Here is an 18646-nt window from a genome sequence, read left to right on the forward strand (position 1 = left end):
GAATCCGGAGGCACATCAGAAGTCAAGAGCAGGTACTTTGGCTGTCTTGCACATGTCGCTTTTTGTCTCCCCCAGGTGAGAGCAGTAGGGATGCCAAAGTTTGATTTCTCTTTCGAGGCATGTGGGGCTCTTGTTGGTTGCAAGGGCTATATTGTATAGTTTTTGCGTTTTTACCTATGAAAGAACATGATGGAATAATGCAGGAACCAATAATGTTTGATGGAAATATATAGTAAGCTATCAGTATGCTCAGTACCTGCCCCATTTCACAAATGTTTTTCCTGTTCATGTACCTACTAGGTGGTGACTCTAATGAATACAATACTAATGATCCAATCACGTAAAAATTCGCTAAACATTTGTGCCTCCTAGCCTAGGTGTGTAGAGTGGACAAACATCGCAATACAGAGGTATATTTGTCTAGCAAAAATATACATAGATAAATCACCGTTGTACACCACTAGCTAACTTCCTCCATGAATTCTCTCTGTTGTAGTGTTGTTTCCTCCTCTTTTAACTGTGTTATGATATGACATTGTATAAATAATTTCACATTTCCAATTATTTCCTTTAGCATGTTCGCTTGCTCGTAAACGATCGTAAATTTTCAGCCAGCAACAGTGTTTTTCTCTCACACCAAACCAGCCAGCAGTAAATAATCCACGATCATTTACGGCCTCCCGAACAGGCCGCTTATTCTCAGCATGAACCTTTTTTGTTTATTTGAAATATTTGACAGTACCAACCGAACGCTGATGTTTCCTTCAAGAAACGGCCACTGATATGTGGTGTGCAAATGAACAAATAAGCAGCTCCTACCGGTACCAGTGTCAGTACGTGTGGAAGCTTTCCAAAACGCTCCTTCGAGGAACCAGCTCGTGATACGAATGTAGGCCATGCAAGCACCTAACACGAATCATCACGTGCCGTATACTAGGCGTTGGACCGTTGGGACATCACACGTCGCGCTTGACCTGATCGGATGCATGTGTGTTGGCTGCGGAACCGGCTAGTCGGTTTCCTGCATTGGACAGCAGCAGAAGCCAGTCATGTTAGGCAGGCACGCGCTCCAGCCGTTTGATGAATCATCCGGACTTTCGTATTGATCAATGCACTGATATAGCCAAAGGACCCTAATTTTAAGGTGTGAAACCACGAGATGACCCATAAATCTTAGACGTTACCTATTGATATGAAGCTTGTGCAAAAAAAGGCGCGCTGCTGTAGCATCATATATACTTTTGTCCCCAAAGACAGGGATACGAATCCATGTTCGATAAAAGAACCCTCCCTCCAGATAATCCTGCCACATGTAGTCTTCATCAATAAAAATACCAAACGACCTGTAACGACACTTAAGTATGAGAAAAGTAGTTGGATTATTTCAGAAGCAAAATCTCACTTTTAGCTAAGCTTTTTGTACTTTGGTTACCTGAGTTCATACAGTGTATGCTATATTGTCATGTGCTGTGTAAGGTTAAATATGGTTGGACAAATATATTACTATTAGTACTTGTTATGGGTGGGCCTAGCCCGAACTTGATACAACTAGGATAAAGTTAGAACAATGACTGATCTACCTGCTACACCTGTCCTATTGAGGTAGTTTAAGTCCATTCCTGGAAGACTCCAGATCCAGGATATGATGCTGTTACATAATGCAATTATTCACAATAAAATTGCATTTTGTTGTACTGTTTAGGTAGTTTTGTTCAAAGGACGAGTTGCATAATGCATATGCACATATGAGCAGCATAATCATCAATTAATCATAGACTCCTCATTTCAGTTTCCCTCTTTCGCACTATTCCAGTCCTTTGGGAAAACAGCAGCAATGCTTGTTGTTTAATAAGTGGCAGAGTTGTTTTCACTCCACATATGCTTGTCTAGGACCAAAATTTTAATCTCTGTCACTTTGAGCTAAAACTGAAGCACCAAACAGCAACTAAGAACGTTACTTAGAGCTGAATTGTAACTTGATGGAATTACTATAGCAGTTGCCACAGTGTCTAGCTAAGCTCGCTTATTCTATACGCATCACCCTAACAACCCAGCTGCCTGCTGCATCTGATCCCACCGTCCCCTGCTCCAAACCAACCCTCCTTTTCCTTACATGCACTACAGCCACTTCCTGCAGCTATATATACCACCATATGCCCATCTTATGAAACCATCCACAAGAGAAGAAGAGAAACAAGCAAGTAGCAACACTCTCTTCTCTTATAACTAGTACAGCAAAGGTTACTCACATGGCAACTTCCATGGGTTCTCTCGTCTTGCTCTGCCTTGTTTCTCCCCTCCTCCTTCCCAGTGTCGTCCTTGGCCACCCATGGGGTGGCTTGTTCCCACAGTTCTATGACCATTCGTGCCCCAAGGCAAAAGAGATTGTGCAGTCCATTGTGGCACAGGCTGTGGCCAAGGAGACCAGGATGGCGGCATCCTTGGTCAGAATGCATTTCCATGACTGCTTTGTCAAGGTAAACTCTGCTTCCTCTGTTATGTTCTTTGTTACATGCTCCGACACAGCTATGACACTTGATACTGCAGTACACTATAACAAGTTAGCGATACAAGTTTTGTACTTCAAGTCTTTTAACTATATGTTGGTACAATAAGATTATGAGTAATCCATATAAAGGTGTTGCCAACAAACATGAAAAGCAAAGGTAAATGGATGAATTCATTACTAGCTTTGGCTGTATAAACCAATAACTTGAAATGCGCTTGTGCAACATGCGTGCCTAAGTATTAGAAAAGTTAGCATGGGAGAATCTATATTATTTTGGCTAACTTCTTTAATTACTATTGATTGATGAGAAAGCCTACCATTGCCCATGCCAGCACTACTTTATGTCCTGGTGACATGATCGAGCCAGTACTATGATTGATTAACTCTATTGTTCTCCTTTTTTGAGTGCTATATAAGATAGTCTTTTTTTTGTGAGCCACACGAGAAGATGTTTACTTAACTCTAGTGCACAATGATTGAAGCTCTCTGTGCAACGTTTGTCATCTCTTACTCAATGCATGTGCCCGATGAATCTACTGTCACCACTACTCTGTAGCATGTGCCTAATCTCTAAACTATTCCATGTGGCTAGTAATTACCAATCTTTTATAACATTGTTACATGTGTAGGGCTGCGATGCTTCGGTGCTGTTGGACAACAGCAGCAGCATAGTTAGTGAGAAAGGGTCCAACCCGAACAGGAACTCCCTCAGAGGGTTTGAGGTGGTCGACCAGATTAAGGCTGCTCTAGAGGCTGCCTGCCCAGGCACTGTCTCCTGTGCCGACATTCTTGCCCTCGCGGCTCGTGATTCCACTGCCCTGGTACGTTCCACTATCAACAACCCTGTCCAACCTTAAGGAAGAGACATGATATTTGTATATATAGCGATAGCTTTGGCAAAGTTAGATTTTTCTGAACTCTAACCTGCAGGTTGGTGGCCCATACTGGGACGTGCCACTTGGCCGGAGGGACTCGCTCGGCGCAAGCATCCAGGGCTCCAACAATGACATCCCAGCCCCCAACAACACACTCCCCACTATCATCACCAAGTTCAAGCGCCAGGGCCTCAATGTTGTTGATGTTGTTGCCCTCTCAGGTGACTTTTCGTGTATTTCTTAGTATCATCTGTCCTTCGTTATTGACCAACTTAACGCACACTCATATTACACAAAATGGATACAATATCATGTGCATATACAGGTGGTCACACCATAGGTATGTCTCGGTGCACTAGTTTCCGGCAAAGGCTGTACAACCAGACAGGCAATGGCATGGCTGACAGCACTCTGGATGTATCCTACGCCGCGCAGCTGAGGCAGGGGTGTCCCCGCTCTGGTGGTGACAATAACCTTTTCCCCTTGGACTTTGTTACCCCAGCCAAGTTTGACAATTTTTACTACAAGAACCTCCTGGCCAGAAAGGGCCTTCTAAGCTCTGATGAGGTTCTGTTAACTAAGAGTGCTGAGACAGCGGCCCTCGTGAAGGCATATGCTGCTGATGTCAATCTCTTCTTCCAGCACTTTGCGCAGTCAATGGTGAATATGGGCAGCATCTCACCACTGACAGGGTCACAAGGTGAGATCAGGAAGAACTGCAGGAAGCTCAACAACGGCCACTGAGGTCACTTTATGTGCTGAATTGTACGTGATGTTGGTGGCGTGTTTTGTTTAAATAAGTAAGCATGGCTGTGATTTTATCATATGTTCGATCTTTTGTGTTTTATTTAAACACATTGTAAAATGTATCTATTAATAACTCAATATAAGATGAGTTCATTCTTTGGTTGCCATAGATATGCTTACTTGACTTGTCATGTTTTGACTCCAAAGACCAAAATCACAACTCAATAACAGCGTTGCGGCGGCGCTGTGCTGTGTAACATGGTGAGAGATGAAAGGTGTGAGTGGCCAAGTGGAAGATGCAACAACTTCCTATTGTCTTGCTTAAAACCAAATGATAACAATTGTCCAAATCTAGAGGCCTAACAAAATGAGGTAACAAATCAACTAATCTGCTGGGAAATAGCTAACAAATCGTTAACAAGATCTTGAGCTTATCCTGAGATGACGTCGAGATCAATGCCTTTGGTTCTGTCGCACCACGCCTCTTGTTGCCACACTGGTAAGTTGCTGCCTCTTGCTGAGAGCAAGCTGCTTATCAAGGCGGGATGAAGTGTTATGGACGCAGGCATGGTGTTGCTAGCTTGGCATCCAGGGTTCAAGGATAACCCATCTACTTGCATTAGTTTGTTAATTATTAATTATCAGATCAGGTTGGTTACATAAGAATAAGAATGTTAGTTTGCTGATTGGTTCGTTAGTAGATCGTGTACTAAGGCCAGGCTATGTAATACCAGGCGTGTTATTGATTGAATTAAGCAGGAATTAAGAAGGAAAATTCTTCTTCTTGCTCGGCAGTGGGCAGAGGTCCCTGGTCAGCAATCTCGCTCCCCCTTAACCCTAGCTCTCCTACCATATTGGAATCAAGTATGGACAAAAGTTACTCCCCCAGATTCCAAATTTTGGTCTCTTTAGACTTTTCAACTTTTCTCCAAATGTAGGTCGTTCCATGCATCTTTACCCTTTTCTTCCGTCCTTGCCCCTACTTAATAAATGCTACCACTCTCACAAATGAATGTGTCATCTTTTCAATACATGATACACGAAGGGCACCAAGGTCATTTGATCTACTTTCTTAATTCATATGCACAAATCTAGTACCAACACATGGAATCAGAGAAGTGGTTTGTAAAGGAAAAACTTCAATCATCATACGAAAGGTCCAAAGATACATTCATGCGACCTATGTAGTCAGGTTGCCATGCCTAATAGAAATCTTTAGGGTTCCCATGCAAGCATTCAAATGGCATAACAACATCAATATCAATGGATGCTATTTCACATGCAACACTAGAAGGTACCTGGTTGTGTCAGCCTCATATCTGTTGGTGTTATTCAGATTCTTGAACAGAGATATGAGCAAAATCATAGCACAGCTTCTGCTTTCATGTATTTAAAGAACAAGCATCTGAAATGGAAGATAAATACAGTTCAAGGATCCAGAAAGCAATTACACATGGAAATGGGGCTAATAGTGAGAAAATAAGTAATAAAGTACGAGTTAAAGAAGCTATTTACTTGCAGAACCCGCTGCTGTATTGGTTTTCTCTTTTCCTCATGTCCTACAGTTCAACATTTACACCAGAGGCCTGGTAAATGTCTAGAAGAATATGGTCAGTCAATGCAGGGAAGATTGAAAACAAAAAGAAATCACTGGAACTCATCCAGCAGAAAACATACCTAAAAGACAAAGGATATCAGCTGGGGTGTAAACTGGTTGAATCTAACAACATGTATCCTCAACCTCAAGGACTTTCAGAACCTTAAACCATATTGAAGATCAAATATTCACAACCATATGGGTGGGTGCCATGGGTCAACCAGAAGACGCTGTATCAACTCCTGTGGAAAGTGGGATCTGTTTTGATATGGCGTCTGTTTCAGGAAGAAAAAGAAGAGACAAAAAAGTTATAATAAAGAGTGCATGAGATCGTGTGATGGTTGTGTGATGAACCCAAAGCACAGTTTTGTTTTTCTAAACAAGACAGGCTAAAATGCAAAAAAAAGGTAATTACAACTTTTGTGAACCCCAATGCTGTGACATCAAGTCTCAACTGGGCGTACCCAGTGCAGAGAGCTCCCGCTCTGTGCGGGGTCTGGGGAAGGGTGTCAGTGGCAAGCCTTACCCTCGCATGTGCAATGCGAGGAGACCGCGACTCGAACCCGGGACCTTCCGGTCACAGGCGGTAAGACTCTACCGCTTGCACCAGGCCCGCCCTTCATCAAGTCTCAACTGTATAAAAAAAAAAAAAAAAAAAAAAAAAACATGTACTTACGAGTTAACATGTTTGCAGATGTTGATACTGCAGCAAGAAAGGTTTCCCTAACAAGTTGGACAGGTCACCAAATTTAACCACAATTCTGAATCATTGCTTCCACTGCCTTGTTGGCCTTAAGAACCTCCCCTTTCGAGCAAAGTGAAGCAATAGCAGCATAGTATGACTCGAAATCATCATTGAAAGACTTTCCAAGCAAATTTTGGTAGTCAATATCAGTGTCACCACTCAGTTTTGATAAACTATCATCTCCATCTATCATGGGTTGAACTATGCCATCAGAAATCCTAAGGAGACTATTGCTAGAAATATCATAAGCGACTGGACTTGCTTGTCCTGAATTTGTCATGGAATCATAAGCATCCTCAGGTTTCTGTACCTTCTTGAGGTGGGCAAGCGCATCATAGCTGACAGAATTTGAAGAGGATAAAAGCATGAGTCCCACTTCATCTAGGATAGTTACAACCTCATCAATCCTCCCTTGATCACATGCAGAAGATAGGAGATCAACAAGAGGCTCCGCTTCAATCTTATCTCCAACACTGTTTATTAACTCCACGACTTCTTTGCACTGAAACATCTCCCTCAAGATGCCCCTGGATTCTTCCATCCTTCCTTTTGCATAGAGTCCTTTGACAAGGCTCATGAAACCAACGAAATCAGGTTCCATATCCCTATGACAGTATTCATTAAAGAAGCCTAATGCAGCTTCAGTCTCACCTTTCAGACAGAGTCCATTGATAATTGCACCAAGTGTAAAACAATCTGGCAAAAGAAAGATTTCCTCCAAATGAGACATAAGTTCAAGGGCCTTTTCAGTTAATCCAAAGTTACAATAACCACTTATCAGCAAGTTGTAAACACGGGTAGTAGGTTTGATACCCTTGGTGGACATTTTTTGGAATAACTGATCCGCATCATCCAACAAACCTTCTCTGCACAAAGCACCTATAAGAATGGTATAGGTGATTATCGTTGGAAGCATCTTGCTGTTTTCTATGTAGTCAAAGAGCCTGAAAGCTTCAGTAAGGCATCCTTGATGACACAAACCATTGAGAACTGAGTTATGAATGATAATGTTCGGATGAAATCCCTCTTTTTTCATGCTTTCACAAAGGTCCAGTGCTTTTCCAAGATACCCACCCTTACAAAGGCCATCCACCACTATGGAGTACATGGCTAGATCTACTGAAAACCCACTTTGTTCAGCTACCTTCAAAAAGTTACATGCATCTAGAAGTTCACCTTGCTTCTTTAGGGCAAAGACAGCTCCTCTCAGAACACTGACAGGAACACTGCCTTTGTCCATGTAATTAGAAAACCAAATAGCTTTGCTAACACATTTTTTGCTGAGATAACAAGACATCATATTTATCATTGTCGGATCAAGAAGGCCATGAATTTTAATGAAATCACATAGCAATGGCTGTATGACCTCTTCACTTCCATTTCGGTATAAGCTCTTGAGCAGCTTGTAGCATGTTTTACTAGTTACAGCAATGGCTTGCACTCTGAGTAACTTGTAAGCATCCATTGCTGCTTGCCAACAATTTCTGTTGCTTAAGAAAGCAGAAGCATAATTACAAACAGATGAAAATAAGTCAATATCTAATTCACCAACCTTACAAATGAAATCCAGCACACCATGTTCACCGTGTCTTTTGAAGTGTGCATGAATCAACTTCCTGCAGTTAAAGAAATTGAGCCTTATTTTTTTCTGAACAAGATCATAAAATATTTGGTCAGCCATGTCAACTTTTCCTCCATTACACAGTGCTTTAATCAGGCACTCATGAACAACTGCAGTGGAGAATCCTGAATCTTTCCTGTATTCATCAAACAACTCCAGTGCCTTGTCAACTTCCTCAGCTTTACACAGTTTGTCTATGATTGTATGGTAGGTGATAGTATTAGGTCTTAAGCCCATCTCAGGCATTTTATGAAACAAGCTCCAGGCATCATTCACCTTGTTAATCATAAACAATGCTTTGATAAGAACATTGCATGTGACAACATCCATAGAAATACCACTACCTTCAAGCCTATCCTTTATTGCCATAACACCGGTTATGTCACCTCTTTTGATGTAAACATGTAACAGTGTGCTATATGTGAAATTATCAGCAGCAACACCTTCAGAAATTTCAAGAGCCTTTTCAGTGTGACCAGCTTTACACAGACCATTTATTATCGCGTTGTATGTTATGATGCTAGCCTTTATTCCCTTATTCTCCATCTCCGTGAGCAACGAGAAAGCCCTGTCTAAATCTTCCATTTTGCACAAACTGTCAATCAAAATCGAATATACATACTCGTCCACCACCACGCCTGTTTGTTCCAGTTTCCTCACGATAGAGAAAGCATCTTCCAACCTGTCTCTCTTACAGAAGCCACCAACCAGTGATGTATAAGTAATCAAATTTGGCTTAGCATCCACTCGCTCCATCTCATCCAAGAACCCCATTACTTTCTCCACGCTACCTTCTCTGCAGAGTCCATCAATAACAGTAGTATAGTTAATCATATCGGCTTCGATTCCCTTCTCTAGCATGGATCGATGCTCCCGAAGACCTTCCATCAAGAACCCACGACTCATGTATCCATGAACCATGCTGCCGTAAAACACAGCATCAGCATTCATGCCTTTACACTCCATCTCCCGCATAAGCTCCGCCATCTCACCAGTTCTCCCCTCCAACCCAAGAGCATGGACAACTGATGTCAGTGTCACAAGGCCCGGATCAAATCCCCTGAACTGACTCTTCACCTTCTTCACCTTCTCATAGAAATCCAGCCCTGCTCCGGCCTTCCCAGTTCTGGAGAACCCAGAAACGATCGAGCTGCAAACGCGATCCTCTACCTGACACCCCCTCCTGGTCATTAAGTCGAACACCCTAAGCGCGCAATCCACCTCCCCGTGGGCACACAGCAACACCACCATCTCGCAGTACGTGGAAGGCGACAGCACCATGCCGTGGTCTTCGATGGCAGCGGAGAGTAGCTCCAGTGCGTGGCGCGGGTCGCCGCCCCCGGCGCAGGCCCGGCGGAGCAGTGCATCCCAGAGACGGCGACTGGCGGTGCGGGAGGCAAGCGCGAGGCGCTGTGCGGCGTCCCGCGGCCGCGCGGAGTCGAGCAGGGCGGAGGCGGCAAGGAGGTGCGTGCGCGGAGTAGGGGCGATGGCGTTGGCAAACGCCTGGGAGGCGAGCGCGGCGAGGAGGCGGTGCCTGCGGCGGCGGAGGAGCACTGTCAGGAGGCGGTCAACGTGTCGCGCGGTGACCGCGCGGCCGAGCTTGATGAGTGAGGGGAACGGCGGTGGAGGGGGAGGGGGCTCGCCGTTGCCGCCGGGGAGGGACATGGCCGCAGGCCGGCCGGGCGGGGGTGTGGAACTTTCGAAACGCCGGTGCTGAAATGCTGAGTTTTTTTTTTTTTTTTTTGAGTGGAAGCTGAAATGCTGAGTGTGCTGTGCGCGAAGGGGAGTGAATTCCTTTCTGAAAGGAGTTTATTCTATTTTTGACGGTTTGGATTATTTATTTAGGGGGCCGAGGTCAGCCCAACAAAAACAAATCGGCGTCGATCATGGGCCTATACGGCCTACTACTTTAATTACTACGGGGCCGGCCGGCAACACTCCCGCAGCTCTGGCATTCGGAGGCCCAGGAATCATGATGCAGCAGCCTCAGGCGCACGCGTCGGCACTTGCGGTGGCGCCGTCGGCGTCGGCGGTGGCGCCGACGGTGGCTCACCCGCAGGATCCGGCGGGCGGGGACGCGCCGCCGAAGCAGGTGGCTCAGGCGATGGAGCGGCTGGGCCGTGCGGGCCGGCTCATCGCGGACATCCGGCTCGGCGCGGACCGCCTCCTCGAGGCCCTCTTCGTCGCCGGCGGCGCTCCCCCGTACAGTGTGCACCAGCACGTCGACAGGATGGAGCGCGTTATCGTCAAGGAGGAGGCCGCCATGCGCCTCCACTTCCAGGACCTCCGCGCCCTCGGCAGGTACCAGCCCCCAGCATCTCCTCCTGCCCTAACACCTCTGTTCTCCCTTCCCTCTCGATCCGGGAGATTAGGTACAGTTCACCTGGCTTTCTATACAGAAAACTCGGGTGCGTTTTACTGACTGCAGGTAAATGTAAAATTTTACTGAAAAGAACACTAACACTTCTTCTGCTGATGAGAGATTCAACGTAGCACATCTGATATTGTCTAACAGATATTCAGGAAATTGGTAACTGTAGTTCGGAATTGCTTTGCTTTAGGTCTTGGGTTGGTCACTCACACACTAAAATATTTCATAGTTTTTTTCAGTTATGCCGACTTTACTAGTGTTATGTCGGAACTTGGACCACTTTGTGGTTGTTCTTAGTCTTGGGGCTTACTGTTGTCTTATACATTACTTAGGCTTTCAACTGTTGAGGTACTGTGAAGATTGGACATCAGTGGTTCTATTTACACATGCTGTCGTGTTGAGTGTGTACCTGTAATTTGGACTTGTTGGATGAATATCTTTTGCAAAATATATTTTGCCAAGATGGGTGAACTTGGTTCTATTTTGCATTTCTGGAACTCATGTTACATGTCAACAGAACTACAGAACTTTGAAGTCTATAAAGCTGATGAAATATTCCAGCAACTTAAGTTTTGGGAAAAAAAAAAACTGGACTTACTAGGGTTTTTTCTTGGGGGGGGGAAGAACTTACTAGTTATGGCTAGGCTAGTACACCATACTAACCATGACTCAGGATATTTTGAAGCCATGAAGAAATCTTCAGCCATATTGAATTCAGTTGAGCACAACATTAGAAACGCATAAGTTGCCTTTTTTGCCATTATTCTCCTAGTAAACTACTTCCTCAGATTGTATATATAGATCCATCTAGGTTTGTTCTAAGTCAATATTTTTAACTGTGACCATCAATATAATATTTTTATATATGTATATGCACTTCACAAGATTGACATTACCAGATTTATTATGAAAATACTTTCGTAGTATATAGCCCTTTAAAAAAACTCGACCTGCGCGCGCACGGGGGGGGGGGGGGGGGGGGGGGGGGGGAGGGGGGTGTTAAGACAGCCCCTGGGCATTGTATTAAGAAGACCTCACGCAGATCGAGAAAACCCCCGAACCCCTAGCCCACCCATACACGGCGGCACCGTAGTCCATGTGAGAACGACCATGACCGGGGCCGGGCCTTAGACCTGTGGTTTGACTTGCGATAAACGATGGGATTTTTTTTAACCCAGCCTAAAATTTGCTCCCACGAAGAGTCCAACCCAGGACTTGAGGAGTGTTACTAGCACCACCTAACCAACTCAGCTAGTGGTTCGTTTGCGTATATAACCCTTTTCATATAATATAATTATATTTTGTAAATATTGCTAGTAAAAGCTAAAAAATGTCTTAGGAAAAACCTAGATGGATGTTAGTTGTGATCAGAGGAAGTAGCTTCAGAATTAAGATGCTGAATGGCATCATTTTTCACTTTTTGGTCCATGGATAAATTGTAGCTTTGCAGTTTTATTATACTCTCACTTTTAATTTTTCACTACTCTATTTGTAGATTTTATGCATGTGTAGAACTTAGTTTTCGTTTTTAAAACCTTCATGTAGAATGGAACTATTTCTTTATTATCATTAATCAGGCTAAGCATTTGAATTCTCAAACTTTCTCAGGTTTTTTTAGTGTAGATGTAGACTAACAAATATCTTGTCTTCCTTTTAGCCATTCTTTTTCATCTGTGAATAATTCCTTGTTTTAATGTTAGGAAGGCAATTAGAGGAGTCTGGAGTCCTTAATGGGGCCCTTAAAGCTCGAGGCAATTCATGGGGATTGCACATGCCACTCGTTTGTCCAGATGGTGCTGTTGTAGCTTATGCTTGGAAGCGTCAACTGGCAGGTCAGGCTGGTGCATCTGCTGTGGACAGGACTAGGTAAAATTCATTACTTGGTATATTGTGTTGTCTTGTTTAGTTAATACTCCAAATAATGTGCTTCTCCCTATGAACTTACTTTTCTTTGTGACATTTTCACTAGCCTATGTTAACAGAATGCGGTTTCGTAATGTTTATTTCATGGTAATTCTTTGTGACAGCTGAATTTGTGCAATCACAGTCATATTCAGTTCTGGACATCACTATGACTTGCAAGTGCATAAGTGCTTTCCTGGCTGAATTTTATGAGAAAATCTATGGCCTGTTCCTCCCTTTTCTCATTTGTGTTTTTGTTTTGAACCTTGCTTTCTCTAATTGAGAATTTTCGCTCCATCTGCAAGAATTTGTCTTCCTCATTCATCTAAAACCACTACTTTTGTCTTTTCAATCGGGGTCATTTTTAATTACTGTGCTGAACAGAATTCATCCTTTTTCAAATGCACCTGACTTAGAATGGCACCTGACCGGATGGTATCCCAATCGAGGTGTGGAGATGCCTCGGGGACATAGCTGTAGTATGGTTAACCAAGCTGTTCAACCATATTTTTCGATCGAACAAGATGCCTGATGAGTGGAGGAGAAGTATATTGGTACCGATCTACAAGAATAAAGGGGATATTCAAAGTTGTACAAATTACCGGGGAATTAAGTTGATGAGCCATACTATGAAGCTATGGGAGAGAGTTATCGAGCATCGCTTGAGAGCAATAACGCGGGTCTCTATGAACCAATTTGGTTTCATGCCCGGAAGGTCAACCATGGAAGCCATTTTCTTAATAAGACAAGTTATGGAGCGGTATAGGGAGAAGAAGAAGGACCTACACATGGTTTTTATTGACTTGGAGAAGGCTTATGATAAAATACCAAGGAATGTTATGTGGTGGGCTTTGGACAAACATAAAGTCCCAACGAAGTACGTCGGGCTCATTAAGGACATGTACAGCAATGTTGTGACTAGAGTTCGAACAAGTGATGGAGACACGGATGACTTCCCGATTAGGATAGGACTACATCAAGGGTCAGCTTTGAGCCCTTATTTGTTTGCTTTAGTGATGGATGAGGTCACAAGGGACATACAAGGGGACATCCCTTGGTGTATGCTTTTCGCGGACGATGTAGTGCTAGTTGATGAAAGCCAGACAGGAGTGAATCAGAAACTGGAGTTATGGCGGGAGACTTTGGAGTCCAAAGGTTTTAGACTTAGTAGAACTAAAACTGAGTATATGAGATGTGATTTCGGCACTACTACTCGGGAGGAGGAAGATGTTAGTTTGGAAGGTCAAGTAGTGCCTAGGAAGGATACCTTTCGATATTTAGGATCAATGCTACAGAGGGACGGGGATATTGATGAAGATGTTAGCCATAGAATCAAAGCAGGGTGGATGAAGTGGCGGCAAGCGTCTGGTGTCCTATGTGACAAAAGGGTACCACAGAAGCTAAAAGGCAAGTTTTATAGGACGACGATTAGACCTGCTATGTTGTATGGTGCAGAATGTTGGCCTACGAAAAGACGACATATTCAACAGCTAAGTGTCGCGGAAATGCGTATGTTGCGTTGGATTTGCGGTTATACAAGAAGGGATCGAGTTCGGAACGATGATATACGTGAGAGATTAGGGGTAGCGCCAATTGAAGAAAAGCTTGTCCAACACCGGTTGAGATGGTTTGGACATGTGCAACGGAGACCTCCAGATGCACCGGTGCGTAGTGGAATCCTAAATCAGGATAGTAACGTGAAGAGAGGCAGAGGAAGACCGAAGTTGACTTGGGTAGAGGCAATAAAAGGAGACTTGAAAGGATGGAATATACCCAAAGACTTAGCCTTAGATAGGAGTGCTTGGAAGACAGCTATTCACGTGCCTGAACCTTGATTGCTTCTGTTGGGTTTCAACTCTAGCCTACCCCAACTTGTTTGGGAATTAAAGGCTTTGTTGTTGTTGTTGTTGAAGCATGTTTGGATGTTAGTACTTTGTGGTGCTTGCAATCACCCACCAGTCTATAGGGAGAGGACAAGAATTCAGCACAAGTGTGTTCCTGTTCACTTTTGTATAGCAAACTAAAAGTATCTAGAAATTATACACCATTTATGGTTATTCCATTTTGGGATAAGGAAAAATTACAGGTTACGTCTCTCAACTATCACTTTTTGTTTAATTTTGATTCCATCAACCAAATGAAAACAATTAATCAATTAACACCCCAGTGAGGCAGTGACCACTGCCACCCCTCTACCCAACACACACACACGCACGCACGCACATACACACCCCCCAATGGTGTCTTTTAGAGGGTTTTGTGGAACTGGTGTCCTATCTGGGTGGTCCTCCTATCACAATCATGGCCTCCAGCCATCCCTACTGGCTGTGACGCCGAATTTTTTACTTTTTAGCCCTTTTTTTGAAAGTTTCTTACAAATAGACCCCTGGAGGAAAGATTTCAGAATCTGGACCCTTCGCTCGGCGCCATCGATGCTGGCGCCGAGCTCTTGGGCTCGACGCTGACGTGGCGCCAGCTCGGCGCCGTAGACGCTGGCGCCGAGCTTAGCACCCTGACTTTGCCATGTGTTGTAAGAATGTCAGCTACGAAACACGTAGGCTCCACATGCAATGTGCGTCAGTGCGTGTGGCCACTACTACTAGCACGCAAATCGTTTGTTCATTGGAATGTACGTAGTAGCAGTAATTTTGTATACATTTTCTAGGAGACGCAATAATCACGCAATCGTTTGTTCATTGCAATAAGCACGCAAATCTGTTCAATTCAATGTGGCACTTCAATTCTCCAACCTCCTCTTTGTTGGGTTGTTGGCGCATTCACTTGCGCCCTCGCGCTCGCCGCTACCACGCATGCACCTAGGCCGGCTAGCTCAGGCCTGCTCCTCTATGTAAAGGCACTGTGGCTGCTTCAATTCGGCGTCGCTGTCCCTCCATCCATCCGGCCTATATGTACCCATGAACGTCAGTCACACGTACCACCCACCGTGCTTTGCATGCTCCCCGGCCATCTCCTCCTCGCTCTTACATCATGTTTGGTTCTTCTGTGGGCCTGTTTGGAACAAAAAAAAAACATGAGGTATGATTAAAAGAGATGAATACCTGTTTTATTATTAAAATATTTGTCATTACAACATCAAATTTTAATTAACAAATAAATATATGTGTAAAGTTTTTTTTGCAAGGAGTAAAGGAAAATAGTAACAATTTAATATAATTAATAGACATGTGATTGTTCCATGGCGGGAGCAAGACAGGAATAAACAAGCACGGAGAGCAGCCGTGATTAGCAAGATAGGACTAAAACAGAATAGTAATGTGTGGCAGATTAATTTGCTAACATATAGTTTAAAAACATTTATGTGATTACAAATCAAATTTACCATTTTAATTGTTTCTGGCACGTAGGATCTGTTGTTTGTCAAAAGATGGAAAACTCTATGGTGTCTCACATAAAAATATTTAACTCATTCACTGTTGTTTGTTCTTATCCAAACCTTCTCTTCTTTTAACGTTATCCGTTCAGAGCGCAGACGGGACGGGCAGAGCACGTGGGCGCAGCACAGAGCATGGCCGCACGCCGCACGTACACGTCACCTCAGGCATCACGTCTCGGCTCCGCGCTTGGCACCCAGTGTGTCCACATGTCCCTCAGGCACCACGCACGGGGCACCGGGCAGCACAGCTGTGCATACGGCCACGGCACTTCATATAGCACCATACTATATATATAGCAGGCCATGTGCCCGACGACTTTGCTGTGTCTACTGCTATCCAAGTCTCTGCTAGCAGTACTGTGTAGCTAGCACATGGTGCCGTGCTGGGCGAGCCGTGCAACGCGTGCACGCAGGCACAGGCAGCGACGCGCTCACCCCACACACGGCGCCATACATCCTGGCGCCAAGCTCGGTGCCAGCGTCTACGGCGCCGAGCTGGCGCCACGTCAGCATCGAGCCCAAGAGCTCGGCGCCAGGGACGTTGGCGCCGAGACGTGTTAGCTCGGCGCCAGCATCGATGGCGCCGAGCTAAGGGTCCAGATTCTGAAATCTTTCCTCCAGGGGTCTATTTGTGAGAAACTTTCAAAAAAAGGCGAAAAAGTAAAAAATTGCCACTGTGATGAATAGCGGTGGTGTGTGTGGCGATTTTGGATGCCACCCAATCATCTCCTACTATCTTGGAGACTTGGCAGAAAACTGGAGAAATGATTCTGTAGTTTTGCATTATTCATTTAAGATACGCTCAATTTTTTTTACGATTTTGAGCTTACCCATGTTGTTTTCAGGTTAGCTCTCAAGGCCTTCACTGACCAGAAAAGAAGATTCTTTCCTCATCTAGAAGACGAAGTCCTTAGCCATCTCCATGATGGTGAACCTGGTGTCACCAAAAAGCCAAAGTTGATTGCCAGCAACGGAGATCTAGAGGAAAAATCTTTATCTGAAATACTGAAAAATTTAGAAAATGAAGTACCTAACATGAAAATATTCACATACTGGCATCTGGATTGGTCAAAAAGAGCTTCATCATTAGCATCTCTGATGGATGATGACTTTGTGGGTCCATCTAAAGAGCTGAACCTGCAAAATATGGGCAAATCGAGATCTGGTGTTCTGACAACTCCCATAGACCAAGTTGCAGTAATTGAATTGCTGGTTCCTTCAATATTTAGAGCTGTAGTGTCATTGCATCCTGCTGGATCTACTGATCCTGATGCAGTGGCATTCTTCTCTCCCACTGAGGTAATGACTTTTTTCTAAATGTTGACTCTGTCCACCTCAGTTGTGAACATTGCATGAGCAGCTATGCAGCCATGCGCTGATGTTTCACAGTATGTCTGATTATTAGTTTCTTACGTACCAAGATCACTTCATTGTTGTAGCATGTTTCTATGATACTCTTAATGAGCAAACTCAGTCGCCCAGTTGATAAATTTGGTAGATATCCTTTTTGACACATTATGTGAATATTTTGCTAGGGAGGAAGCTATCTTCATGCAAGAGGCACGTCGGTGCATCATGTGTTTAAGCATGTAAAGGCAAGTGTGTGTTTTTATATTTTTATTTTAAATTTTGTTCTCATAAGAGGCACTAGGAGCCTGTTTGCTTTGAACCTAGCCAGATTTGCCTGGCTCTCCATGCATTCCCAGGCATTGGATTTTGTGAGCCTAGGGTGGAGATTGCTGTCTGGCAGGCCTTAAAGCAAACAAGCCCTAGAAGCAAAAAGGTGGGTGAGATTAATAGAATGTTTTGATTATGAAGGAGCATGCTGACAAGGCCTTGCAGTACTTCATCAGTGTGGAGCCGAGTAAAGCACTTTCTCTGCTTTTGGTACGTTGCAAGAATTTCCAGTTCCTTCACATTAGTAATCCAGTCATTGAGATTTTTCCTCGAACTAGTCATTGAGATTTTTTTTATGGGGGAAATCATTGCAAAAGCTTTGATCGATGCTATCATAGTTCTACACTTTTGTTGTTTGTCATTTCAGACAATTTTCTGTTACTAAAAACATTTTATTGTCTTGCAGCGTTGGATTGCCAGCTATCAGACTCTGTTTACAAAGGTTTGCAGGTACTACTCCTAGATGTCAAACTCCATTCCCATAGCATTATTTGCATTTCTGCTGGTCTAATAAGCAATTCTTGGATTAATATGCGTGCAGCAAATGCGGACGGCTTCTGATGATGGACAAGTCCTTGGCTTTGCTATTGCCTCCCGTCCACCGCCCCTATCACCAGACTTCTAATGTTGGACCAGATCTTCAAGAGGCCTATCACATTGGATGTTCTTCCTATGATGGCTAGCTGATTAGACTTCTAATATTGGACCCCAGACTATTTAGATAGCACAGGATGTTTCTGACATTGTCACTGACAAAGTACGTGTACAACAGTCTTTCTATGTAAAACAGTGTTCTTTTTCCGGAATGTGTGCTACCCATCAGGTGACTTACGTACAGAAACGTTACTGATTGCTTAGGTAGTTGATCTTCTACGCTCTTGCCCAGATTAACCTACAGATTAATTCAAATTTTAAAAAAATCCAGAGCTGGTCCAAACAACCCAGATTCTTGTACAGGTTATACAATCGGTCCACCTAGATTCTTATAATTCTGCTATCTGATTTCACTTAGCTTTTGGGCATGTTTGCTATAGCTCTAGCTCCAATGTTGGGTCTGTAATTTGCAGATTAAATTAGAGGGGTTTAAATAATTATATCTTGCCAAACAAAAAATCAAATGAATCACCTAAGTGCTCCCAACATATCTCTATTTTCGGATCCAAGATTTTTTATAACTACAAATACCTAACTAGCTAACTCTAGAGCTT

General features: G+C 43.8%; 3 protein-coding genes across 7 annotated transcripts; 2 read left to right on the forward strand and 1 right to left on the reverse strand.

Annotated features, from left to right (window-relative positions):
• Positions 1-255: 255 nt before the first annotated feature.
• On the reverse strand, positions 256-9797 carry LOC136449774 (pentatricopeptide repeat-containing protein At5g57250, mitochondrial-like). Of its 5 annotated transcripts, XM_066449960.1 has the most exons (6): positions 6405-9797; positions 5809-6003; positions 5647-5728; positions 5430-5536; positions 1185-1303; positions 256-1021 (listed from the first exon to the last, which is right to left on the reverse strand). In XM_066449960.1, exon 1 carries the CDS (start codon positions 9757-9759, stop codon positions 6478-6480), a length of 3282 nt encoding a protein of 1093 aa, XP_066306057.1. In that variant the 5' UTR covers positions 9760-9797; the 3' UTR covers positions 256-1021; positions 1185-1303; positions 5430-5536; positions 5647-5728; positions 5809-6003; positions 6405-6477. The 5 variants fall into 5 exon arrangements, with proteins under 5 accessions (XP_066306057.1, XP_066306061.1, XP_066306058.1 ...); XM_066449964.1 differs by lacking the exons at positions 256-1021; positions 1185-1303 and adding an exon at positions 2412-2541 and having other exon boundaries at positions 5647-5690; XM_066449961.1 differs by lacking the exons at positions 256-1021; positions 1185-1303 and adding an exon at positions 2412-2541 and having other exon boundaries at positions 5647-5717.
• On the forward strand, positions 2162-4302 carry LOC136449776 (peroxidase 72-like). The gene is made up of 4 exons (XM_066449966.1): positions 2162-2477; positions 3139-3330; positions 3440-3605; positions 3710-4302. Exons 1-4 carry the CDS (start codon positions 2250-2252, stop codon positions 4126-4128), a joined length of 1005 nt encoding a protein of 334 aa, XP_066306063.1. The 5' UTR covers positions 2162-2249; the 3' UTR covers positions 4129-4302.
• A 234-nt stretch (positions 9798-10031) lies between the features above and the next one.
• Positions 10032-18237, forward strand: LOC136449775 (mediator of RNA polymerase II transcription subunit 27-like). The gene is made up of 7 exons (XM_066449965.1): positions 10032-10395; positions 12170-12331; positions 16607-17060; positions 17297-17356; positions 17580-17648; positions 17845-17888; positions 17980-18237. Exons 1-7 carry the CDS (start codon positions 10067-10069, stop codon positions 18119-18121), a joined length of 1260 nt encoding a protein of 419 aa, XP_066306062.1. The 5' UTR covers positions 10032-10066; the 3' UTR covers positions 18122-18237.
• Positions 18238-18646: the final 409 nt, after the last annotated feature.

The sequence above is a fragment of the Miscanthus floridulus genome, chromosome 5, assembly GCF_019320115.1.
Source record: "Miscanthus floridulus cultivar M001 chromosome 5, ASM1932011v1, whole genome shotgun sequence".
NCBI classification, from domain to species: Eukaryota; Viridiplantae; Streptophyta; class Magnoliopsida; order Poales; family Poaceae; genus Miscanthus; species Miscanthus floridulus.